The sequence below is a fragment of the Phycodurus eques genome, chromosome 3 (assembly GCF_024500275.1).
Source record: "Phycodurus eques isolate BA_2022a chromosome 3, UOR_Pequ_1.1, whole genome shotgun sequence".
Taxonomy (NCBI): Eukaryota; Metazoa; Chordata; class Actinopteri; order Syngnathiformes; family Syngnathidae; genus Phycodurus; species Phycodurus eques.
This window is the reverse complement of record NC_084527.1, coordinates 20,034,209-20,061,449: the sequence shown is the minus strand read 5'-3', so window position 1 is coordinate 20,061,449 and position 27,241 is coordinate 20,034,209. Positions and strand designations below refer to the sequence as shown.

The following is a 27,241-nucleotide window of genomic DNA, read 5'->3' as shown; positions in this document are numbered from 1 at the left end:
AGTGTTTACCATTTGGAAATTCACTTGTTTTAATAAATATGACTCTCTTCCCTCGTTAATCTTTGACTTTAAAATATACATTTCTTTTTCTTACAACTTTGAATGTAATAATTCCAAAAAATCAAGGTACATTTGTCCGATTTTTATGCACGTCAAATGCCAGAATCCTCCAAGATGATCCTATGACTCTGTCCTTAGGTCTGATGTGTGTTAAGAGTGGATTTGTCCCGATTTTAGGGTCCGAAGCAGGTCGGGGCCGACAATCTTAAATTATGAACGTGTTTAATATTTACGACCAAAATGCTCCGTGTGTGTGGAATGCCGACTTCTCCCGAGTCATGATGCCGAGAATGGTGAAGTGGAACAGAACGTAGCCAATCAAAGACGCACCCAATACTGACAAACACGGAAGCGACCGTAAATGAAAACAAAAATGTATTACCTGATGTTGTTTTATGTTAAAAAGTGGGTTCCTCAGACAGCAAGAAGTATTTTCCAAAGCAAGTTGTTTATTGAGAACGTCGTCATTTTATCTCAGGATCTCAACTCTGGCAGCCTTCGGGAACGTTCAGGAAACATCGGCACGTATTCGGAAATGTTTCTTCCGCTTCGGTTTTGTGAGACTACGTGTGATCACGCGAGACTTTGAGCGCAGCGGTGCAATAGAATCTTTGTGTGTGGTGTGCTGTGTTGAGATTCTTGGAGCACACCACACACATGACGACCAAAACTGTTGAATGCCTGATTTTTTATTTATTTATTTGTTTTAATCTTCGTGTAGGGTCTGTAGCTGATAAAAAAAAAAAAAACATCTTTTCAGAATGGAAAAATCTTTGTGTGTACCAGGCCTTAGGTAAGCCCTCGCTTGCCTGCATGTGCCCACGGGCTTAAATAATGTAGGGCGCCCTATTCAAAATGCGTAAGACCAAGGGGCCGCTATGCAAGTCCAAGTGCCGCCACCAAAGCTGCCCTTTGTTTGCCGGATAAGTAACGCAGTGGGACTATTAGTGCGACGATTACGGGCGCCAGGCAGTAGAGAAACGTGTTCAATTGTGAGTGGACGTTGAGCTTATGCAATGCTTGCGAGTCACATTTGGATGCGTAGGTCGCTCTTTCTTTCCTCATACGTGCTCAATCGGACTAATGGACTGTGGTAAACGGGCACAAGTACTTTGTTATTGTACTTAAGTCGATTTTTCATGTATCTGTACTTGAGTATTTATTTTTCCAACAATTCTTTTCCTTTTACTCCCTGTATTTGGAAACACATGTACTGTACTTTCTGCAACAAATTCTGTCAAAATAGGCATTTTACTTTTTTTCCCACAGATTGCTAAACCATGACAAAACCAAGTGGTTGTGTATTATTAAATGTTTATTTGATGTTTGATTTAATGAAGCATTTACTGCTGGCAGTATTTTTACTTCATTTTAATTGGCACATTAAATCTGTTAATGTTCTGAAAATGTTCTGATGTTGCGCTTTCTTAAAAATACATGACTTTGAGATATTAAATATGTATTTGATCATCTTTCTTGCAGTTTCTCCGCATTTTAAATTAGTCATTACAATTGTTTGTTTCATTTTCCCACATTTGTTTGGGAGATTTTGTTGTGGTCGACTTTTTCGGCTGTAATTTCAAAAGGTATGTTTGGCATTAACACAACACTGCTCATCACCAAGAAGTAGTGGTAGCAGCATCATACTTTTTTCTTCAGCTGCAACTGAGGCTTTTAGACAAGGTGGAAGGAATTCATGAACAGTTCGAAATAGCAGTCGAAAAGTTTGATAAATGTTAGAAAAGTCCGACTAGATCAGATGAACTTTGTTTGAGGTAAGTCATTTTAAACGGTGGCAGGTGTGTGCCGACTCCCCTGAATGTAATCTGAATGTAGTCTGAATGTAATTGGTCAAATCTGAACACAGCCACATCACAGTTGTAGAAGGTTTGCACGCTTGTGCAACCATCGGGTGTGTCGACTTTTTATATCCACTGTGAGTCCAGCCTAACTCATGCCACCCACACGTTGCGTATGTACAGTACACTTCCACCATTGCCTTGTGGCCAGCGTGTGTTCGTTTCAAGGCGGCTATTTGTACAATTGTTGTTTGGAGGGGAGAACATTACATAATGCTCCCCACTAAAACTGTAATCCCTCTTATTGCTGAGTCAGCCCCCACCATGTGACGGAGCCCAAGGTCCGGGGACGCTTGTCTTGACCACACACATGCGCGCACACACACACACACACACACACACACACACACACACACACACACACACGCACACACCAAGCATCGGGCCTGTGTATAAGTAGAGAAGTTTATCAAGGGAAGTGCTTAGTCGATCAGGAGATGCTGGATGGAGAGGAAGCGCACATGGTGTACATCCCACAGTGAGCCCTGCTAATGTCACCTATATTTGAGCATTTTCCAACTTTTTCTGATGGTATCTAATTCTCTTCCCCCCTGCAGGAGTCCTCCATTAAGATGTCAGCGTGGCTGATTTGACACATTGACACATTGCCTGTAGGAAACAGGAGTTTTCTCCTCTTCCTTTTCCCCTTCTCCCACCCCAACCCCCTCTCCTTCCCCCCCTACCCTATCAGTCTTCACCTCAGCCTGCCTTTTCCAACCCCACCCCACCTTCCACCATGCTTATCAAGGAGTACCGCATCCCCATGCCTATGAGTGTGGAGGAGTACCGCATCGCCCAGCTCTACATGATCCAGGTGAGGACAGCAAGGCCTACACTATCAGGAGCACTGACCTGCATTAACAACATAAATTGTAATACAGTGGTAGTGCCTTCAGACACAAGTAACCCAACTTACGATTTTTTTTGAAATACCAGCCATCATTCAGCTGATTATTTTCTTTGACTTGCAAGTGCAAACTTGAGATATGAGTGCTGCATGGTGGCAGTGAACCCGACTCATTTGACAACAAGTAGCAGTTTGGCAAATAGTGAACAATTCTTCAAAAAAGAGGCTTCAAGCTGTTTATTGCCACTACCAGTTGGCATTGACTGTCTAGCTCAACATAAAACAAAGAGAAGCACGTTGTGTATTTAAAACAACCACATAGCTTTGCCTTACAAAAGTCCTTAGCTTCGCTTAATGCTAACCAACAATGCAAAACCCCACAGACAGACGGACTAACAAATAGTATAGTGTTGCTGTGTTCTAATCCTTAAAGCAATGGGTATTTGAGCACAAATGGTGCACCAACACATGTAGACATACAATATACCAATACTCAAATGCATAAATTCCTTATCCTCTGCGAAATATGGCTACAGTGGACCCCTGCATATTTTCAGATTGTCATGCACGGATTCACCTGTTAGCGGATTTTTTGGAGGAACTTATCCTCCATTATTTGCGTAAACCCCTACTTACCCCTATCCATGGTATTTACCACCCCCCCATCCCCTGCTTATTTATTATTTTAATTTTTTTTTAATTCGATCCCCCACCTACTCAATTTCTTTGTGAAAAGAAAAAAAAAATCATGGCAGTTGTAACCAAAAGGCGCACAAGGGCCGGAGCAGATTAATGGCATTTTGAGTAGCGAGTGTGGTCGAGGAACAAATTCAACTCATAAGGCAAGGCACCACTATATGCAGTAGATGATAACATTTATGGAAATACATTTTTGCATTTTTTTGTTTTGTGTTGTTTAGAAAGACAAAATAATAAAGGGTCCATTTTCAAAGAATTTGAATTTTCTGTCAATCAATGGTTCAGGCTTTAATAATCAGCATCTCTTGTTTAGTATCATCTATTTTTTTTTTTAATGTTTTGTCTTATTAGATAAATATTGATTCTGAACTGCTGTGCATGATGTATGTGGCACAGTTGCGTGCTGTTATTTTGACGTTTTGTAGAATATTGATGGTTTCTGTAATTGCGAAGTGATAGTGGCAATATTAAGAGGTGGAGGCCCAGATACCAAAAGCACATCTGTCATCACAGGTTGGTGTGGTGGTGAGAGTGAGGATACACATACCGCAGTGTTTGTATCTTTAGGGTAAAAAAAACCCCTCTCTTATTAGGATTTTTCCTAGCTCAAATAGAGACAGCGGAGGTGCCATTCTTATGGTACGGGAATTGGAAGTTTGCCGTTGCAGTTTTCAAGATGTCCGAATTTTTAGAGCCGGAAGCAGTCCGAAATTAGGTGTAGGCGGCCACCTCAGATTTTTTTATACAGCAAAAACCCTGCATGTTTTCTCCTCATTTGGTGTGCGCACATACTGGAGGATTTATTTTAATCCAGCGGTGCTGCCAACTGATCCGCTGTACACACAGGAGAAAGGCCGACTCGTCATAACACGCTGCATTATTTCACGCAGACCTTCTTTAGCTTTGAGGCATTTTTATTTAGGATTCTTGTGTACAGTAAACCCCTGATACTAACTGATGCCCCCTTAAAAAAATGAAATTGCCTGTTTCAATCGTTTAAACTGTAAATATACCACATATTATGATCCCAAAACACTAATATCATTTAATTATCATCTTACAACATTACCTTAAAAATGAATCTCTTACAGATTATTTGATTTTGATTTTTAATTGCTACTCAGCAGCGCAAAAACATACACATGTCGCGAAGGCGCTCTCAAACTTCCACTAACAACCCAGGTCAAACTTAGCTCCCTTCCCCGGAATACTAAGGTCTTGATTTCTCAGTCAAGATGTATCACTTGAACATACTTCCTTGACACCAATCACTAAAAATGGTGAATTGGTGAGTTTTTCAGTGTCTAAAAAAAAATTCAAATAGGTGGTTTGATAAATGGCCAACCTTGAGTTGCCAAGGAAGGGGTCACTGTATCCAGTTTCATACTTTTTATTAAGCCAGTCCTAGAAATCCAAAGTCCAACCATCCATTTTCTGAGCCGCTTCTCCTCACTAGGGTCGCGGGCGTGCTGGAGCCTATCCCAGCTATCATCGGGCAGGAGGCGGGGTGCACCCTGAACTGGTTGCCAGCCAATCGCAGGGCACAGATAAACAAACCACCACCCACACTCACATTCACACCCAGGGGCAAATTAGAAACTTCAATTAACCTATCATGCATGTTTTTGGGATGTGGGAGGAAACTGGAGTACCCGGAGAAAACCCACGCATGCACGGGGAGAACATGCAAACTCCACAAACTAAATGCTAAATTGATGCAACGAATATTACAGCCATCTTGATAATGTAAACAATGGGTTGTCAAAGAATAAAGAGTCCTGTCTGTAGCCTGGGAGCCATATTTTGACCACCCCTGGTTTAGATGGTGGGCAACATGAGTGAGCAGCCCCAAAAAGCAATCAGCCCAAACTCATGTATGCAAAAAACATTTTTATTTTTTTCCCTCTCTCTGGTATTTTGCATGCCGATGAGTGGAGCATGCAAAGGAAGGGAGCCGTTAAAACGCCAGTGGCCCGTAGTTACCTTTTCCCCTGACCTGCACCGTCTTGTTGATGGAAGGCTGCCGTCTCCATGGCAACTGTGACATCAGCAGCAGCATGCCAGCGGTCAGGTGGGGTTGACTGCAGAGAGAGAGAGACAGACAGAGAGACAGAGACAGACATACATGGGAATTTGGGGGGTTTGGCACAGAGCATTTACATAATCAAGAGTCTTGTAATATTTGCTGCATTCAGTTAGCTTTTTTCCCCCCCGAAAATTGGTTTATTAAAATGCTTGTTTTTTAATTTATTTTCTGTAAGTAAATCATTGGCTCATTGATTTATTGAGAATGATGAAAATAAAAATAAAAATACATTCTACATTCTGCGATTGGCTGGTAACCAGTTCAGGGTGTACCCCGCCTCCTGCCCGATGACAGCTGGGATAGGCTCCAGCACGCCCGCGACCCGAGTGAGGAGAAGCGGTTCAGAAAATGGATGGATGGACGGATGGTTGTTTTTAATGTCAATGATAAAATGAAACAGTCAAATAATACCATTTTAAAAACACATTTAACATGTTTTACTTCATTAAATAATTGGTTATTTATTTTAGATAAAATAAAATAGTAAAATTAATAATTTTACATATACATTTCAATAGTTTTGATTTACTTTATTAAATAATTGGTTGATTGATTACAATTAAGATAGATTTTTAGATTTTAGATATTTTTTTTAACTTCATCTCCTGTCATGTCTGTCCCTTTAAAAAAAAAAAAAAAAAAAAATCCTTTGAGTCCCTAGAGCACCAAAGTTTCCCCTCCCCTGCTGTAGACGTTCTGTTGCTGCTCGGTTGCCACGGCAACAGTGGCAATGTAGACCTCCATGTTTCATCAGTTTCTCCGGCCATGGTCCCGTCTTCCTGCTTCCCGTCCTCTGTGACGCCTCATTTTAAATTCGTCTTCGCCTGCGTCGTGTTCGGGTGACAAATGAAATATGGCCGCCACCGCGTCTCTGCATCTCAATCCGGAAACTCCATGAACTAACTTGCAGCCAAAAAAAAAAAAAAAAACAGGATGTGACTCCTTGACACGTACAGCAGCAGCCTTTCACGGTGACGTTGTTTTAGTTAGTGATGACTTGTGTTGGCCACGTGGCCAACACACATGACAAAGACAACAAAATCAACTTCCCCAGAAATAATCCTTTTTATTTTTTTTCAGATACAGTAGTGCATTGAGAAGTTTTTTGTTCCATGACCACGCTTGTAACTCAAAACACTCGTATCTGACATGTTTTTTGGGTAATGTTTTTTCATAATAAAAACGTTTTCCTCTATAAAAAGTGTTATTCTATAAAAAACATATTAACAACATAATTAAACAGTGTAAAGAATTAAGTTTTTTGACACTACTTGAAACATTGCTGTAATTTTGACGTGTCGACCTGGAGAACCCCTGGGAATTTCGCCCCGAACGAGCTTATTTGTGAATATTTTTAACTGAAACTTGTCAGCCAATCGGAGAAGGGCTCCACAAAGTAGCAGACGAAACAAAAGGGTTGAGGAGAGAATAATAATAATAATGAAGTTATACTGTTTTACTCTAATTTGAAGGTGATATTACACCAGATTTTCTAAAGGCGATATCGCAACAAAAACATTTTTCCTCACACGAAAACTCAATTTCTCCGGAACCCATCATCGTGGTGGGTTGTACCCAGGTTGAAGTGGAACATTCCACTCAAACTTAGTATTTTGACACACCGTCATTTTGGGGAAATCTTGTCACGTTGCTGTTATAACATACGCGTACAGACGCACACACAAAAAGAGTTCCACAACTGACTCAGTCACTGCAGTAATATTAGTCGTTCTTCGCAGAGGATGAACAATTGTCCACTAGCTTAATGCTAACACATCATTGGAAACAGGCTAAATAATAGCATCAGTGTTACAGTGTTATAACCTTTTAAGCAACAGATAACTGAATGGTGGAGCAACACACGTAGACAGAAAACATAGCAATACTCACAGCCATATATTCTTTATCCTCTGGGAAAGATGACTAATATTACTGTGGCTTACTGATCAGTTGTGACCGTCTTACATGTATATCCATATGTCTGTATTATCCTGCTCCCCAGGTTGCCGAGGTGCACACACCAGAAGGAGCAGCACAATTCCATTGAATTGAAGCAAAAAATGTGGCAAAAATGGTTTGATTCTTGTTTAATTGGTCATTACTGTATGTTTTTATAAAGTATAATTTTATAGAGCGGTATTTTTTTTATTCAAAAACAATTTTTGGTAGGCTGGCTCGATATCACCCGCTATATATATTTTTTTGTCGTTACTCTTTTTTTTAATATATATATATATATATATATATATAATATACACAAAGTCTATTTGTACAATATTTTTGTGTTATCCATAGCTTTTGCTCTCAATATATTATGAGTTTACATGTTTGTACTGTTTTAAAAGTGTGTTTAAAGATCTTAAAACATTTTCAAGTGCCGTAAATGCTATAAAACATGCCCAGGGTACATTTAAATAGGGTATTTCTATATCACTGATTTCACATATTGTCTGGAATGTAATCCCAGTGATAGAGGGGACATTACTGTAATCTCTTTTCCATTCATTTCAATAGGGAATGATGATTTGAAGCAGACTATACTGCCAAAGGTATTCACTCACCTGCCTTGACTCACATGATTTTTTAAGTGGATATTGGTCCTTTTGCAGCTATAACAGCTTCAACTTTTGTGGGAAGGCTTTCAACAAGGTTTAGGAGTGAGTTCATGGGAATTTTTTCCCATTCTTCAAGGAGCATATTTGTTAGGTCACACACTGATGTCCACTCGAAATCAACCCAAAGGTGTTCTATCGGGTTGAGGGCAGGACTTTGCGCAGGCCAGTTAAGTTTATCGATACCAAATTCTCTCATCCATGTCTGTATGGACCTTGTTTTGTGCACTGGTGCACAGACACGTTGGAACAGGAGGGGGGCATCCCCAAACTGTTTGACTGTCCAAAATCTCTTGCTATGCTGAAGCATTCTGAGTTCCTTTCACTGGAGCTCATTAATATTTTGAACATTTACAACTTTGTGGGAACAATTTGAAGATGGCCCCTTCCTGTTCCAACATGACAGTGCATCAGTGCACAAATCAAGGTTCATAAAGACATGGATGAGAGAGTTTGATGTGGATGAACTTAACTGGCCTGCACAACCCTGACCTCAACCCTATACAACACTTTTGAATGAATGAGAGCGGAGACTGAGAACCAGGCCTTCTCATCCAACATCACTGTGTAACCTCGCAAATGCGCTTGTGGAAAAGTGGTCATAGGTTCCCATAAACACACTCCTAAACCTTGTGTAAACCCTTTTCAGAAGAGTTTAAGATGTTATAATTGCAGTGAGTGGACCTATGTCATATTAAACCCTATGGATTAAGAATGGGATGTCACTTACTTTCATATCTGAGCCAAGGCAGGTGAACGAAAGCTTTTGGCAATGTAGTCTACGAGTGTTTTAGTCACACGCGTAGTTATGGTACTAATTCAACTTGTATCTCAAGGCACCACTGTCTTAGCAGGGCGACCCTGTCTTTGAGGAGCAATGTTATCAAACATTTTCATACATTGCACTGCATGTAGCGCAGCAGCAAGTAGGGAGTTAATTGCCAGACTTGATTCCTGCAGTCAATAGAGGGAGGGGAGAGCAGAGGAGAGGCCATGCGATGAATCAGCCCAGTCGGCAGGAGGAGGAGAACGTCGAGCGGCCAGCGTAGCAGACCTCGTTACCGATGACAGGTCATTCATTAGCCACAGGCGCCACGCTCTGCAGCAACGCAGAGAGAACGCGCACCACCCAGACGCAAAACATACAGACATCCAATATAGAAACAACTCACAGCAAATATATAAGGCTATTTTCAGGGCAACAAAACCATATTTGGTAACACGAATAGGAACTCAAAATGTGCTGCATGTTGTAAAAGTGTTCCCTGCACACAATTAAAAATGACCTTTTTTTATTCAGAGACAACATCTTCAAGGAAGAGCCCTTCTTGGGACTTGAAACCATATTTGGTGACAGAACCAAGACCTAAAAATGTAAATTTCGCCAAAATCTGCAAGTTTTATTTTGTTTAAATTGAAGTCGTACAGGCGGAACGGAGGTTAGCACATCTGTCTCACAGTTCTGAGGACCCGGGTTCAAATCCGGCCTCCCCTGTGTGGAGTTTGCATGTTCTCCCCGTGGCTGCATGAGTTTTCACCGGGTACTCTAGTTTCCTCCCACATCCCCAAAACACGCATGGTTGGTAAAGTGAAGAGTCCAAATTGCCCATAGGTGTGAATGTCAGTGCAAATGGTTGTTTGTTTATGTGTGCCCTGCGACTGGCTGGCAACCAGTTCAGGATCTACCCCCGCCTCTGGCCCAGAGTCAGCTGGAATAGGCTCCAGCTCGCCCGCGACCCTAGTGAGGATAAGCACTACGGACAATGAATGAATGAATGAATGAAGTCGTGCACACTGATTAAACATAACTTCCTTGCTGGAGGTAATTTTCCTCATGTGGCTAACTCAAAAAGTTTTGTTTAATATATATATGTTGTTTCTTCTGGTGGCAGAAAAAGAGCCGGGAGGAGAGCTGCGGCGAGGGCAGCGGCGTGGAGATCCTAAAAAACAAACCGTACACGGACGGACCAGGGGGGACAGGCCAGTACACCCACAAGGTTTACCACATCGGTATGCACATTCCCAGCTGGTTCCGCTCCATCCTGCCCAAAGCTGCTCTCAGGGTGGAAGAGGAGTCCTGGAACGCCTACCCATACACGCGCACACGGTGAGATTAAAACAAAAACAAAAACGAGAAGCATCGTTAGGGGGAATGCGGGGAGTCATAACGTCTTGAAAAGTCCAAATTGTCACGAATTGTATTAGTTTCACTAATTACTCATTTACAAAGGATAATTAGAGCCACACTGATAATATGAAAATATTTAAATCATGAAATGATTGCGTGAAAAAAGTTTATTTGAGGGAAAGTCATATTTTCCATAAAATTTTCCATAAAAGCTCTTAATCTTACAGGAAAGATTTTAAAACATTTGCATATTTTCGAGATAAGGCATGTTCGAGAAAATTATCCACCCATCCATCCATTTTCTGAGCCGCTTCTCCTCACTAGGGTCGCAGGCGTGCTGGAGCCTATGCCAGCTTTTCATCAGGCAGGAGGCGGGGAACACCCTGAACTGGTTGCCAGCCAATCGCAGCCGAGAAAATTAATTTTAATAAATATTTTCAAGAAACAAGGGAAATTTTACAAGAAACAGGTTGTATATTTTTGAGAAGGAAATTGTAACCTCACGTTAATAGTTGGATATTTTCAAGAAATAGGTTATAAATTCCCCCTCCCCAAAAAAGAGTAATCTTGTGAGTATTGATGTATATTGTTTTAAAGAGAAAAAGTAATAATAGTCTATTTTTAAAATGTATAGTCTATTTTACAGATGAAATGTAAAAAAAAAAAAAAAATATATATATATATATACACACATACACACACACACACAAACACACACACACACAGTGGGTACGGAAAGTATTCAGACCCCCTTAAATTTTTCACTTTTTTCTATTGCAGCCGTTTTCTAAAATCATTTAAGTTCATTTGTTTCCACATGAATGTACACACAGCACCCCATATTGACAGAAAAAAAACGGAATTGTTGAAATTTTTGCAGATTTATTAAAAAAGAAAAACTGAAATATCACATAGCCATAAGTATTCAGACACTTTGCTCAGTACTTAGTAGAAGCACCCTTTTGAGCTAATACAGCCATGAGTCTTTTTGGGATGATTCACCTGGATTTGGGGATCCTCTGCCATTCCTCCTTGTAGATCCTCTCCAGTTCTGTCAGGTTGGATGGTAAACCATTTTCAGGTCTTTCCAGAGATGCTCAATTGGGTTTAAGTCAGGGCTCTGGCTGAGCCATTCAAAAACAGTCACAGAGTTGTTCTGAAGCCACTCGTTCAGTATTCTTGCTGTGCTCTGAGGGTCATTGTCTTTTTTGAAGGTGAACCTTCGGCCCAGTCTGTGGTTCTAATCACTCTGGAGAAGGTTTTCGTCCAGGATATCCCTGTACTTGGCCGCGTTCTTTTCTTCGATTGCAACCAGTCGTCCTGTCCCTGCAGCTGAAAAACACCCCCACAGCATGATGCTGCCGCCACCTTGCTTCACTGTATTGGACAGGTGATAAGCAGTACCTGGGTTTCTCCACACATACCGCTTAGAATTAAGGCCATAAAGTTCTATCTTTGTCTCATCAGACCAGAGAATCTTATTTCTCACCATCTTGGAGTCCTTCAGGTGTTTTAAGCTAACTCCATGCGGGCTCTCATGTGTCTTGCACTGAGGAGAGACTTTCATTGCGCCACTCTGCCGACTGCATCTCTGGAGCTCAGCCACAGTGATCTTTGGGTTCTTCTTTACCTCTCTCACCAAGGCTCTTCTCCCCCAGTTGCTCAGTTTGACCAGACGGCCAGCTCTAGGAAGGGTTCTGATTGTCCCAAACGTCTTCCATTTCAGTATTATGGGGGCCACTTTGCTCTTAGGAACCTTAAGTGCAGCAGAGGTTTTTTTTTAACCTTGGCCAGATCTGTGCTTTGCCACAATTCTGTCTCTGAGCGCTTCAGGCAGTTAATTTGACCTCATGATTCTCATTTACTCTGACATGTCTAATATAGACAGGTGTGTGGCTTTCCTAATCAAGTCCAGTCAGTATCATCAAACCCAGCTGGATTCCAATGAAGGTGTAGAAGCATCTCAAGGATGATCAGAAGAAATGGACAGCACCCGAGTTAAATAAAGGAGTGTCACAGCAAAGGGTCTGAATAGTTTTTTAATAAATCAGCAAGAATTTCAACAATTACGTTTTTTTTCTGTCAATATGGGGTGCTGTGTAAACATTAATGAGGAAAAAAATGAACTTAAATGATTTTAACAAATGGCTGCAATATAACAAAGACTTAAAAATTTAAGGGGGTCTGAAAGCTTTCCGTACCCACTATGTGTGTGTGTGTGTGTGTGTGTGTGTGTGTGTGTATATATATATATATATATATATATATATATATATATATACATATACATAAGTTATATATAAGTAAGTTAACTTATGTATATATATATTCAACAGAAATGTTTTACCTATTCAAGAAAAACTTGTAATTTTTCTATCCATCCATTTTCTACACCGCTTATCCTCACTAAGGTCGCCGGTATGCTGGAGCCTATCCCAGCTGACTCTAGGCGAGAGGTGGGGTACACCCTGAACTGGTTGCCAGCCAATCGCAGGGCACATATAAACAAACAACCATTCGCACTCACATCCACACCTACGGGCAATTTAGAGTCTTCAATCACCCTACCATGCATGTTTTTGGGATGTGGGAGGAAACCGGAGTACCTGGAGAAAACCCGCACAGACTCCGGGAAGAAGATGCAAACCCCACACAGGCGAGGCCGCATTTGAACCCAGGTCCTCAGAACTGTGAGACGGATGTGCTAACTAGTCGTCCACCGTGCCGACGTAATCTTACTAGAAAAGAGTCAAATATTTTAGCCATAAAGTGTCACATATTTGGGGATTTTTCTGTATATTTTCAACAATAAAGATGTATATTTTTGAGAACATTCTCATATTTTCAAGAAAACAACTAGTCATTTTTATAAGAATAACGTATATTTTCAAGAAAAAAAGTCAATCTTACATGGAAAGAAAATCACTGTTTTAAGAGATAAGTCAGACATTTTTTAAGAAAAAAAGTTGTATATTGTGAACAAAAATGTACATACGCAAGAAGTTTTTGAAGAAAATTGTGAACCTAACAACAATAAATTCAGATATTTTCTGGAAAGAAGTAGTGATATTACAAGATAAAACAGATATTTTTGAGAAAAAACTAATAAGACTAGAAAAAAGTTATCTCATGCAAATAAATTAGTATATTCTTAAAAGAAATGTCTGCCATCATTATCCCCCTTTAAAAAACTATTGAAAAAGTAATCCCACTCTGATTGATAATCAATTTAGCAAATGTTTCTATTTATCTATTTCTGTGTTTAAAAAGTTTGTTTAAATAAGTGTCAATGTTATTACAATTTGTGGGATGGGTATTTTAAGTAAGTTAACTTAAGTATAAAGTACCAGTGTGGTCCTTGTGTTTTCCCTTCAGATACACGTGTCCCTTCGTGGAAAAGTTCTCCATCGACATTGAGACGTACTACATGGGCGACACGGGCAGCCAGCCCGACGTTTTCAACATGTCCGCCGCCGACAAGAGGCAGAGGACCGTCGGTAAGGCCGCAAAGCATTTAGCTGTCAAAAACTGTTTTCATGCTGCATTTTCTTCACTGATGCAGAGGGATGGGCGATATTGCCGTCAAATAAACGCTCTTCCTCTGTTCTCCAAATGTGGTGCAGCTGAGTCCCACTTGTGGCCATTGGCTGCTACTGCAATGCTGATGTATTTTGTTTATTTTTATTTTTTTTTGGTCCTCCTATTTGTGAAGAGCTGTAGTCGTAGTCCAATTGATAATAAAATTGCATTTGTTGTGATTTGGAGGGATATAAATAAAGTTAAATTGATAATTAAATTAAATGTCATTGTACTATAACACCATTTTTTTGGGGGGGTAGAGGGGGTACTTAAAAACTGATGTTTTTTTAATTTCTTTTATTTTGGGGTATTTTAAAAAGCTAACCGTTTTTACATTACATTTTTATTATTTTATTTTATGGAATTTTAAAAATATGTTTTTACAATTTTTAGGGTATTTTTAAATTTTTAAAATATAATTTTTATTTTGAGCATTTTTTTAAAGTGTAGCATTTCTTTGTACTTTTAGAGTAAGAAATTTATTGTACATATTAGATGTTAAATGTATTTGAATTTTTTTGTTTTATTCTTTGGGTGTTGACAATGTTTTTTATTAAAGGTATTCATGAAAAGATTTTATCATTTTGATTTATTCTTTGAATATTTATAAATTTATTGAAGTTTTATTTTATTTTCTGATTTTTTAAAATATTGCATGTTTTTTTTTTTCAAAAATGCGATTCAACATTTATGGTGCTATTTAAAAAAGATACATTTAAAACATTTTGTAAGGTATGTTTATTTTTAAATAAGGAAATTTTAAAAAGCCTTTAGGATATTATAAAAATATATTGCACGTTTCATGATGCTTTTCCCATTCAAATAGATATATTTTATTTGTATGTAATTTCAAATATTTAATTTTAGTTTGGGGATTATTAAAAAAGGAAATCTGTAGTTTTTTTAAGTTTTATTTTATTTTGTTTTGTTTTTGTTTTGAATGGCAGACCCCATCGACATAGTGACTGACCCCATTCCTCCCCACGAGTACAAGGCCGAGGAGGACCCAAGGTTGTACAAGTCGGCCAAGACCCAGAGGGGCCCCTTGCTGGACGACTGGATCGAAGAGTACAACAACAACCCGGGCAGGACGCCCATCATGTGCGCCTACAAGCTGTGCAAGGTGGAGTTCCGCTACTGGGGCATGCAGTCCAAGATTGAGAGATTCATCCATGACGTTGGTGTGTACTTCTTTGAAATGATTATTATTACCTTCCCCACTTTTTGGGCATTCTCCTTCCACATTTCTCAACTGATTCAAACAATTGCAACCTTAAACTATTCAGTTCAGTCAGGACTTCTATGGAACTATTTACCACATTCTCCAAACTCCCACATTTTCACAACAAAATTCCCAAATTGACAAGTGTTTTACATACAGTGGTGCCTTGAGATATGAATAACCCTACCTATGAGTTTTCACAGGTACAAGTCGTACGGCCGATTTTTTGCGTTGACAAATGAGCAAACTTGAGATATGAGAGCTGTATTGTGGCAGTGAAAACTCACTTCACAAAAAACAATTCTTCAAAAAAGAAGCTTGTAGCTGTTTGTCTCTTCTAGTTAAACTTTACTGTCACACTAACCATAAAACCAGCTAAGACCTGTTTCGAACAACCGCGTTGCTTTTGCTTTGGCTAACAAGTTTGTTTAGCTTACTGTTAACAAACAATGCAAAACGTCATAGACATGCGAACGAATAGTATCAAAGTTGTGCTTTTGTAGCCCTTTAAGCAACAGATATTTGAACACAAACAGGGAAGCCACACATGTAGACAGATATATAACAATACTGCCAAGCATATTTTCTTCATCGTGTGCGAAGAACTAATATTACTGTGGCTTACTGAGAAGCTGTGACCATCTTCATGTACTGTATAGCTGTATGTCTGTATTATACCGCCCCCAGGTGGCCAAGGCACTCACACTAAAAGGAGCAGCACAATGTCCAACAAATTGAAGAAAAAAATGTAATTTGTTTTATTTTCTATTAAATTATGTCATCATTGTATCGGTTAAAGAGGCTCTAAGCAGATATCCGTCTTTTGCTTTGCCATACAATAAATGTGTTTGAAGTTAAGTGCTGAAAACGTATACAAATATTGTGCTGAATTGTTGAGATATTGCTTAAGCATCTCTTTCACCGTTTGAATTTTCCTGATTTTATGGGCGGGGCTAAAACACAGCCCCGTGACATCAAGGGGTTGGGGCATATACCTTCTAGCGCGAGTTCCCTCCTCCACGATATAAGTACAAAGTGACGTCATTTCGTTTGGCTGCTCAGTCGTGTGATAGATGTGCTTAGCGTCCTTAACAAGGCCCATTTAGCCCTCCAGCTTGCAGCTCGCAAGCAAACGATGGCTACACCCCGAAAATGCTTCGTCGCTGCATGCCTCAATTTACAGAACAGTTCGGCGATTTCTTTTTTTTTAAGATCCCAAAAAATGAGGAAATAAAAAAGTGATGGATTGACTTTTTGAAGACACGCAGATGGCAAGCTGAACATAAACACCACCAGCCGACTCTGCAGTGCACATTTTATGACTGATAGTTTTGTAAACTTTCACCACAGACAACATGGCTTCGTGGGTAACTTGATACTAGCGAATGGGGCAGTGCCGAATGTCTCACCACCCGGGCTTCCTCCTACCAGCCCGCTGTTGTCATCCATTTGACACGCCCACAGTGTCAAAAAGCTGAGAGTCGTTGAAAGTTTTGAAGCCTGATTTTTAATACTTAGCGATTATTATTTTTTAAAATTCATTCAAATTTGGCAGGCTTGTTAATATTACTCTTTTCTGTGGTGTGTCGAGTTTACATCCATTTTTGGGCCTGCTTAGTGCCACTTTAATATCATACATATATATGTACATATATAATAATATATCTATATATATATATATATATATAGATATATTATACAATATACAGTAATTAGATTTTTATAAAATAGACATTACAAAAAAAATAGTTTTTTGGGGGGGTTAAGGCTGGAACAAATGATGGCATTATAATGGCATTTCCATTTATTTCAATGTGGAAAGATAATATGAGTGTACGGGTACGAGTGTGGTCATGGAACAAATTCAACTCATATCTCAAGGCACCACTACATTTATCTCCTCCTTCCACATTTTTCTACTGATTCAAACAATTTCAACTTCAAGTGTCATTTTCGACACTCCAGTTACCAGTATTTAGTTTTTCTTTTTTCCTAGGACTAAGAAAAGTGATGGTACGCGCCCACCGGCAGGCCTGGTGCTGGCAAGACGAGTGGTACGGTCTGACCATGGAGGACATCCGGCAGCTGGAGCTGGAGACCCAGCTGACTCTAGCCAGGAAGATGGCACATTTCTGCCAGGTGGAGGAGGCGACCGAGGCCAATGGGGGTACGCCGCCTCCTGTCAAAGAGCAGGAGGCCAAGGACGCGATGGAGGCCGAGGTGACGGTCGCCGGCACTGGGACGAACACTCTGCAGCCCCGCGGCGTGCTCACCAAGCAGTGGTCCACCTCCTCAAGGTCCTCTCGCTCCTCAAAACGAGGAGGTGAGCATCTCTTCTTCCGCCTGTGTTCAAACGTGACTCATCAGTGTATTGATTTTAGTAGAGCACTGGATGGTCTTAAATTAAATTTTCCAAATTCAGTTAACGCTAAGAATCCAGCATTCATGGAGGCTGAAAAAAAGTGTTGTTTTTTTTTAGGGTAGTTAAGTTCTATATACATTTAGTATTTCAAAATATTAAATTTTTAAAGATTTACTGCATTATTGATATCTTTAGGCTATTTTAAAAATGTACTGAATAATTTGTATATTTTAAAAATACTTTTAGTGTACTTAAAATGCATATTTAAAAATGTTATTAATTTTCTTTGTGGTATACTAAATAAATATTGCATTATTTAGTTTAAATATAGATTTAAAATATATATATTTCAGTGTATTTTAAATAACGTCTTAATTGTTAAAAATATTTTAATGGTATTTAGTAATATTTTCAAAATAAAATAATATTTTGGGTATTTTAAAAAATTATTACATTTTAATTTAGTGTGTAGCAATAAATATTACATTGATACATATAAGTATATATTTTTTTAAAATGTAGTTCATTATTATATTTAGGCTATTTTTATTCTTTTAGTTTTTTAGGTCGTGAAATAAATATTGGATTTTAACATTTCTTTTTAAGATATTTTAAATAATTACTGAATACTCTTGGGGGTATTTAATGATATGTGTAAATTAATGAATAAAGGAAATGTTTCCTCTTTTAAAAAAAATATTTTTTATTTGTACTGTCTTACTTTTGATCAAACATTTATTTAGAATACAAAATCTAAGAACAAAATGTCAAAAATGTTATACATACACCGTAATATGATCATAAAATTACTACCCCAAAAACATCATGAATGCGAATTGTGAAACACAAATGGGTGGAGCTTCACTGTATTATGTAACTATAACGACCTGTTACACCCCGTTAGCTATTTTTAGCAACTACATCAGCAGCCTGTCCTGTCCACCTGCGTGCGGTGGGCTGCCTGCCACCTGTGGCTTGACTGTAACCCCCCCCCCCCCCACACACACACACACACATTTGTGGTTCCTCGTGGGCCTATTATTAGAAGCGGCGTGACATCCCCGGCCAGCTCCAGCTGCAACCTCCCCACCACGATAGAGCAGAGCTGCCAATTTCCTCTTTTTTGACCAGTCAGCCGTCCATCTGCCGGGGAGCTGCGCACCGCGGGGACCATTGCATGTTTATATAACACCACGTGTGTAGGAGGGGAAGCCGCTGGTGCAATATTTCTTAGCGCTTGGTTGGGCGAGTGTGTTAAAAGAGCCTGGAAAAAATCTACACGTCCCCTGTTACACAATGTTCCCGAGTTCTTTTTATGGGTTTTACAGTATACAGTACTACCTTGACTTAAGAGTGCCTCAACTTACCAGTTTTGAGCCGTCGCTCAGACGAATTTTGTTTTTTTCTTGCTTTGTGTTGTGAGCCAAAATTTGAGGTACGAGTGAAGTGAAAAATAGGAGCAATTATTGTACTGCAATGCCCTCGCATGTGGGCAAAGAAAGCCACAGTAGCCGTTGCACTTTTGTCCATTTATTGAACGGGACAAATAACATCAAAAATAAATCAAACACACAAAATGAGAACACTCGCAAGGAGCTGCTGTTGGTCACAGCTCACACCCAAAAGGTCACACGCAGACTAACAGGCCAACCCGACTCCAGCTCCTGACCTCACTCACTAGGCCATGCCCCTTAAAGGCATGCATATAACACAAGAATACAACAGTACATGCCGTAATTAAATTTTATAACACCAGTTTCTTGAAATTTTATGTTATCATATTTTATAATTTTTTCAAATGATACAGTGCTTTTTTATACTAAAAATGTGTAACAAAATAATGGAGTTTTTTGTGGGGCTGAAACAGATGAATAGGTAAAATGTATTTGTCATCGAGTGTCCTTACGTAGCGTTTGCTGTTTGTGAATTCACCTATTCACCGATTTTTTCGTTTGTTTGTTTGTTGTTGTTTTTTTTAGGGGGGGGAGCTCTCATTATATTTGCTTTAAAAAAGCCCTGTCTAATATCAGAATCATCTTTATTTGCAAGTATGTCAAAAACACACAAGGAATTTGTCTCCAGTAGTTGGAGCAACTCTAGTACGACACTTTTAAGACGTAAAAACATAAAAACACACCACGCAGAGTCTCTGAGCAATGAAAGATTACTGGTAATGTGGTAATGCTGATACAATGATAATTGTGCAAATGATGCAGAGTCCTCTGGCAATTTAGAGCAGTTTGAAATGACTACTAGAGCGATAATCTGGAACAGTGACAATTGTGCAAATGGTGCAGAGTCTTCAAGAAATGTGAGCAGTTTAACGTGACTAGTAGTGCGATAATCTGGAACAGTGACAATTGTGCAAATGGTGCAGAGTCTTCAAGAAATGTGAGCAGTTTAACGTGACTAGTAGTGCGATAATCTGGAACAGTGACAATTGTGCAAATGGTGCAGATAGTTCTCAAGCACGAGTGGCCAGTCTTGGTCAACAACAATTATGCAAAAGTGCAGAGTGACGAGACTACTACAGTGAGTGCACGAATAATGTATGATTGGCCTGACAGCGCTGTGAGAACAAGCTCAAGACAAAATTGGCAGCATGTTACAATGCAATTATAAGTTAACCGTTTAAGATGTTAATGGCAAGAGGGAAGAAGCTGTTGGAATGTCTTCTAGTTTTAGTTAGCATTGATCAATAGCGCCTACCTGAGGGAAGGAGCTGGAAGAGGTGGCGACCAGGATGTGGAGGGTCCAAGAGGATTTTGCAGCCTCTTGTCTTAGCTCTGGCAGCGTGCAAGTCCTCAAGGGTGGGTAGGTGGTACCGACGATTTTTCCGGCAGTCCTGATTGTCCCTCGCAGTCGGAGTTTGTCCTTTTTTGTGGGAGCACCGAACCAGACCGTGATGGATGAACACAGGACTGATTCGATGACTGCTGTGTAGAACTGCCCTAACAGCTCCTGTGGCAGGCCGTGCTTCCTCAGAGGCCGCAGGAAGTACAGCCTCCGCTGGGCCTTTTTGAGGACGGAGTTGATGTTGGTCTCCCGGTTCAGGTCCTGAGAGACTGTAATTCCCACGAACTTGAAGGTCTCGACGGTATGAAAGTATAGCTTTGGTGCCATCGTGTAGCATTTTAGTACCAGGGGACTATGTTGAAGTGAGGGGAGGAGCTTCATTTAGTCAGGCCGTAGCCGTTTAAAAACAGCAAAACACATAAACACAACGAGCACAGTCACGCAAGAGCTGCTGACGCCCACAGGTGACGCCCAGACACTCACACGCCGCCATCCCCTGCGATAAACAGGAGTTTGACTGAAACGGCCAATATTTGTGTCCCTCCGCAGTGAGCCCGTCCCGACACAGCATTTCCGAGTGGAGGATGCAGAGTATCGCACGGGACTCGGACGACAGCTCGGATGAAGAGTTCTTCGACGCCCACGGTAAGGCGCCAAGAGGAATGTTGACGCAATCTGAGCACATCCAATACAAGACAGGAACAGGCTTCTTTGATTGGAAAGTGATAAGTGGTACTCCAGGCCTGTAGGGGGCTGTAATATGCATCACATTTCAACATGGGACAAAACTAACCATGCATTCCTTTATTCTTTCCTTCCTTTGTCCTTCTTTCTTTCCTTCCTGCGCTTCTTTCCCTCGATTCCTTTCCTTCTTACACACGTTTCCTTCATTCCTGCCTTGCGTCCATCCTTAATCTTTTCTTCCTCCCTTCTTTCTAGCCAACCTTCCTCTCAACCCTCTATGCTCCCTTCACCTTTCCTTCTTTCCATCCATCAAGCCTCCTTTTATCTTTCCTTATCCTGTCTGCCTCCCTTTGTTGATCCGACCTTGCAGGAAGGAATTGATCTCTTCTTCCACCCTCTCTCCTGTCTTTCCTTTCTCCGTTCCTTCCATCCATTCCTCCTACCTTGCATTCGTCCTCCTTGTCTTACCTTCCTTCCTTTCATCATCTTTCTCCCTTTCTTTTCTTCCATTCTTTGTTCATCCTTCCTTCCTTCCTCCCTCCCTCCCTTAAATCGGTGAATTACAAAAGTGCACACCTACTTTAGTCTTGTGAACTGAGTAGTGGTCATGAAGACTGTTTCCACCGGTCTTGTATTGGATCTCATGGGAATGCGCACGTGTGTCTATCCATAGGTGTGTTTTCATCCAAGCTCTTTTTCCAGGAAGCTAACTCTGCATGCATCTCTCTAACCACAGATCAGTTCTTAAGCTTCCCAGATACCCAGCATGCTTTGGGCTGCAGTTGAAATAACCCCCAGGACTCGGGCCAGGTGGCTTGTCGGAACGTCAAAAGTTCATAAATCACACTCACGCCCATGATACACCGCAGGAATAAATGCTTCCTTCTTGTTTGTGTGGCGTTGTTTTAATAACATCCAGTCATGAGGATGAAACAAGAATTTCCTAAACATCACAAGCGTATTTTTAATGAACATTAGAGGTATGACGCTACCACAGAAATCAAGGTTGCGTACGTGCCTTAAGGTGACGCTTCAGTTCACATTGGTTACAGGAAGAGAACAGATTCATCCATCCATCTAATGGAGAGAAATTGGTATACTCTAGACGGGTCACCAGCCAGTTGCAGGACCAAGAGACAAGCAACCATTCAAACTCACAAACACCTATGGACAATTTAGAGTCGTTAGTTCACCAAAGCTGATTTTGACCTGCACTGGTCGTGAGCCAATGGCAGGGAAACAAGCATACACACTCGCAATCACACTTCTGGATTAATTAGTCTTCCATTAAAGGTCCCCTTTCATCATTTTGTTGTTGTTGTTGTTGTTGTTGTAATCTTTGATGTCCATTTTGTCATATTTGCAAGATAATTTGAATTGTAAATGCCCAGAAAGTCCTTTTTCAAGCTATTCTATTTGGAGTTTTTAGCATGCCAGTTGAGACGGCTGGATTTCTACTTAATATGTGACATGTAAATAAGCTTTGGATTGATTGGATCCTTCATCTTCTCAATGTGAATATGGAAAACAGCTTCACTCCGATTGGCCATATCCCGGCGTGTCACGTGGGGAAAGTCAACGAGAGGAGGAGATTTTGAAAGTGGGTCCCATTCAGACACTATAACGCGAGCAGCTTGTGGCATTTATCTGCTGCACACGTTTTGGCGACAGTTATATTTGGCATTAAAAATATCGTAAAACACAAGTATGCGTTTATAAACCGTATTCGTATGGCTTGGTGGCAGCTGCCCAGCTGGCTCGCTTGCGCCAAACCCGGAATGAATTTCCAGCGGTGTGTGAAAACTTTCCAAAGCCATCCTCCATAAAAAAAAAAAAAAAAAAAAGAGATTCTGATGGAAGGGGACCTTTAACATATTATGCATGTTTTTGGAATGTGGGAGGAAGCTGGAGTACCTGCAGAAAGCGCACACAAGCACAGGGACAGCGTGGAAACTCCACGCAGGAAGCCCGTGGCAGAACGTCTAACCCAGAACCTCAGAAATGGGAACCAGACGTTGTAACCACTACTTCCCCGTGCTGGAACAGATTCAATGACATTCACGATAAAACACGAGAAAGCCAAATCTCATATAATAATGTAAAAAGACAGTATTAATGAACCAAATAATGTATTCAGGAGAATAATGTATAACATCTTAAATCTTTTTTACATCAATAGTTTTTCTTTTTAGGAAATGTGTGATGTATATAAAAATGTAACAAAGATGTGTTAACGGTTAACAGTTACTTCTCTTATAAAATAACCAATATTTAATCATGCATAACAGCTTGAATCTTTTTAGGAAAGTGCAACAATTTTCGGATATGAATGATGCAAATGAGAGCAACATTAACACTTTGAACATTGTGAATTATTATGCTATAAAACACAAATAATGGCACTTGTTCTCACTTTGGCTCCGTATGAAGAGCCTGGGAGAGGCTGTTTAAACATGTTAACAAGTTCAACGCAGCGCCAAAAGCGTATGACTCGCCAGATGCTGAGCCACACTGTTATTGTTTACCGTGGAGTAGATGTGTGGCTAGAACACGAGGCAGTTACACTTTCTGTCGTTTTCCTATGTTCCGTATGCGAACTCGCGACCACATGAATAAGTTTAAACATACCATCAAAGCGTATCGCTTGGCAGGCAGAAGGTGAGCCACGCTGATATTGTTTACAGAGTAGTCGGCATGTGGCTAAAGTGCGAGGTAGTTACACTTTGCTGCCCCTTACCCAATATGTTCCATGTGACAACTGGATACGCCCTGTGGACCGTAGTGACAAATGTGAATATGAGCACATGTACCGTTACACCACTAGTTACCACACGTTTGACCTATTTTCTGTTTTGTGATTGTCATGCATGACTCACTGTTTTTATGAGTTACACCGCGATACAAGAGGCAATGTCTCCGTCACTTAAACTGAAATGAATGAACTGCAGGTGGATTAATAATGAAACAATGGCATGACTCAAAAAGCAATAAAATTCTAATCAAAAGTGACTCGTGTATGCAGTTTGTTTACCTGTTTCCTTTGTGTTCATCGAAGACAGTTGGCAGGAGTCTAACAGACAATATACAAAACAAAATATGCGTACACATTTTTATATGCCATAAGGAACACTAATGAGACCCAATAAAAGAGCAATATCAGAAATGATGCCTTTGAAAAGATGATAATGCTCAATATTGAGGTGTTAATTTAGCAAGAGCGGTGCCTTGAGATCCGAGTTTTAATTTGTTCTGTGACCACGCTCGTAACTCAAAACACTTGTATCAAATAATCTTTCCCAAATGAAATGTTAGAAATTCCATTAATGCTTTCCAGCCTCCCCCTACAAAACAGCACAAACATTGCCGTTTGTTTTTTAATAAAACAGAACAGCACTCAGTAATATTGTACTTCATGAAAACGCAATAGTGACAAATAGAATGTAAAGAAATAAGCAGTTTTTGCTGCATTTCTTCCCCTTTTTGCTTCAATTCAAAGGACATTGTGCTGCTGCTTGTGGCGTGTGTGCCTTGGCCACCTGGAGGAAACAGGTACATACGGATGTACATGGAGACAGTCACTCCTTAAAAAGCCGCAGTAATATTAGTCTTTCTTCACAGACGATAAATAATAGATGCGTGCGAGTATTGTTATATTATCTGTCTACGTGTTGCGCCTCTGTTTGCCAAACTCGAAGTGAGTTGAGTTCACTGCCACCATATAGCGCTTGCACCGTATCTAAAATGTTTACTTTTTGCTTGCAAGTCTAAGCAAAAAAAATCGGACGAACGACGGCTCCTATCTCGAAAAACTTGAAAGTTGGGTAACTCAAGGTATCTCAAGGCACCACTGTATGGGTATTAACAACACAATAACCCTAAACCTACCTCTACCCTAACCATAACACAATAATAACCCTCATGCTAACCTTTACAATGAGTCACTGCCTCTGATGTATAATGTGATAATATATATATTGTTTTTAAATGTGTGTTATTACGTTGTAAAGGCAGAATTTGCGACAGCTGTTGTTTTGGACCTCATTGGATCAGATTGTACAGGCGAGTGTACAAATCCTATAAACCAGTGGTTCTCAAGCGTAACGTGTTCATCAAAAAAGAGACAGGTTTTATTCCTAAAAAATAGATTTAATATTATCATAAGGCACTTTAACATAATGCAAATGTTTTGGACTTAAAAGTTAAATACAACTGAACTCCCTGGGCAGTCATTCTTTCCCGTATGTGTACCAAAGTTTGAGAATCACTGCTACAAGCTATGTAAGTGACAAATCACGTTTGGGCGGTGACCAGTCCCAGAAATCGTACCAACTGTCAGCTGAGATGGGCTCCAACTCACCCGTGACCCTAATGTGGACAAGCACTTCAGAAAATAGATGGCTGGAAGTGGTCGGTTGTACCATTCTGATCGTTTGCATGTCTTACTAATGTAGGCTTCATTTTTTTCGGAGAAATCGGATGTGCTTGGTTACAAAAAAAAACAACAACAAAAATAGTCGTTTGAAAATTCATAAAATTCTCGGACACATTTACAATCAGAAAGAAAATCGATCATTCGGCTCTTCGTCTTCTTCTTCAACAGTTTTAGGTGCATCAGAAACTGTTGCAAAGCACGCCTAAAGCTGTCGAAGAAGACGAAGAGCCGAATGATAAATTTCTGTTCATGATTTTTCAAACGATATTAGGGAGAGTTTCTATAACCAAGCATATCCGATTTCTCAGAAAAATATGAAGCCGACATTAGTAACACATGCAAAAGATCCCCTAATAACACTGGGGAACACCATTTTTGTTTTTTAACTATAGGTTCCCCGTTTTCTTAAAAAATATGAAAAATTTGGGTATATGTCAACAAAACACTAAGATGGAATAATTAGAAGCTTTGAAAACAAAAGAAAACAACAACAAAAAACAGCATAAAACAAAATAGAACTTACGATGGTATGCCCATGGTTACAAGGTTAAGAGAAAAGCTTTCTGTATGCAGATACTGATAGTACCGACCTCAATTGTGACTGCACAAACAAGTTGTCACGTAGCTGTATAGATGACTCCAATCGTAATCAACTGGCAAGTCTTACTAGAGCTAATCAGTGGAATTTCGCTCACCTGGAGGCTAAGCCGTGGAGAAAGAAACTTGACGTGCTTGAGAAAAACTGACTGCAATTTTGGAATCAGCGTGCCAATTTTAGTTTCAACCAGCATAAAAATCCAACTCCACAGAAATTTGTTTTCAAATTGTTCCCCAGTGTAATGTGTTTCTGATACTGCGCCGCCACGTCACCATTGACTTACCAATGCAGTTAAAAATGACACCCAACTTAATGCATACAGTTTTTATGATGTCAGAAATCTTGGAGGCGGAGACAGTAAATATCCATTCCAGATGTAGTCCTCTAGTGCGCTGGCTGATAGGGGTCATGATTTTACACTATGCATCCATTCCAGTGATGTTACTAAATGATGTTTTTCAAAAATCTTTTGTGTGTGTGTGCAGAGGATTTCTCAGACGGCGAGGATGTCTTACCCAAGCAAATCGCCAAGTGGAACTCAAACGACCTCATGGACAAGATCGAGGCTTCCGACATGGAAGAACCTTCCGGTACGACGAGGAAAACAACGCCGAGGTGAGACGACCTTCGAGGATAGCCTAGCCGTGACCGCGTTGTTTTGTGTATTATCAGGCGAGCTGTTGAAGGACATGGCGGTGGACTACGACAGAGCGGCTGGCGGGGAAAGGCTAGATGAGGTACGTGTCCACAACCACGCGTCCGGACGGAATCTCCAATTATCGAGGCGAGCATTCAGTGAGGCTTTTCCATCCTACGGGAAACCTTTTGAGCATTTATTATGTATCCTTGATGTCCAGCTCAAGCTCCATGTGCTGGTACATTGTCCACACAAGTAAGACAATTCAGCACACTAGTAGAACTAGTAGTAGTCTTATTAATAATCCTTTTTCCACGACTAGTCCCACTTTTCGCTTACTAGTATGCAATGAAATCTTGCTAGTAAACTACTGTGCTCCATGAGGAAGACTACTCAGGCAAAATAATGGGCATGTGTCATGCACTAGTAGCCTCCTGGAACCTCCTAGCAGCACCAAAGTGCCCACTAGTAGTTTTGTCTCACTAGTAGTAATATGTCCTACTAGTATGCCAAAGTTGTCCTACTAGAGTGCAAAAATGTTGTCAAATAGTGAACGGTAGTCATGGGGGGGAAAACGTTACTAGTCAGGCACAGTCACTCTTCTAGTGTACCCAGTCGTTCGTCTAGCACACTGAATTGT

At 40.2% G+C, this 27,241-nt stretch overlaps 1 protein-coding gene across 10 annotated transcripts in view; it reads left to right on the top strand.

Moving 5' to 3' along the window:
- Positions 1–27,241, top strand: part of LOC133400122 (membrane-associated phosphatidylinositol transfer protein 2-like) — a 70,665-nt gene that overhangs the window by 21,768 nt on the left and 21,656 nt on the right. For 7 of the 10 annotated variants that reach the window (XM_061672395.1, XM_061672393.1, XM_061672396.1 and 4 more), the window contains exons 2-9: positions 2,477–2,733; positions 10,056–10,270; positions 13,667–13,788; positions 14,818–15,051; positions 17,089–17,415; positions 20,800–20,895; positions 26,450–26,554; positions 26,637–26,701. In XM_061672395.1, coding sequence (XP_061528379.1) covers positions 2,656–2,733; positions 10,056–10,270; positions 13,667–13,788; positions 14,818–15,051; positions 17,089–17,415; positions 20,800–20,895; positions 26,450–26,554; positions 26,637–26,701 — 1,242 coding nt within the window. In that variant the 5' untranslated portion in view covers positions 2,477–2,655. Of the gene's footprint in view, positions 1–2,174; positions 2,398–2,476; positions 2,734–7,613; positions 7,626–8,823; positions 9,235–10,055; positions 10,271–13,666; positions 13,789–14,817; positions 15,052–17,088; positions 17,416–20,799; positions 20,896–26,449; positions 26,555–26,636; positions 26,702–27,241 lie in introns of those variants that run through there. The other 3 variants (XM_061672394.1, XM_061672399.1, XM_061672398.1) reach the window with 3 other exon arrangements.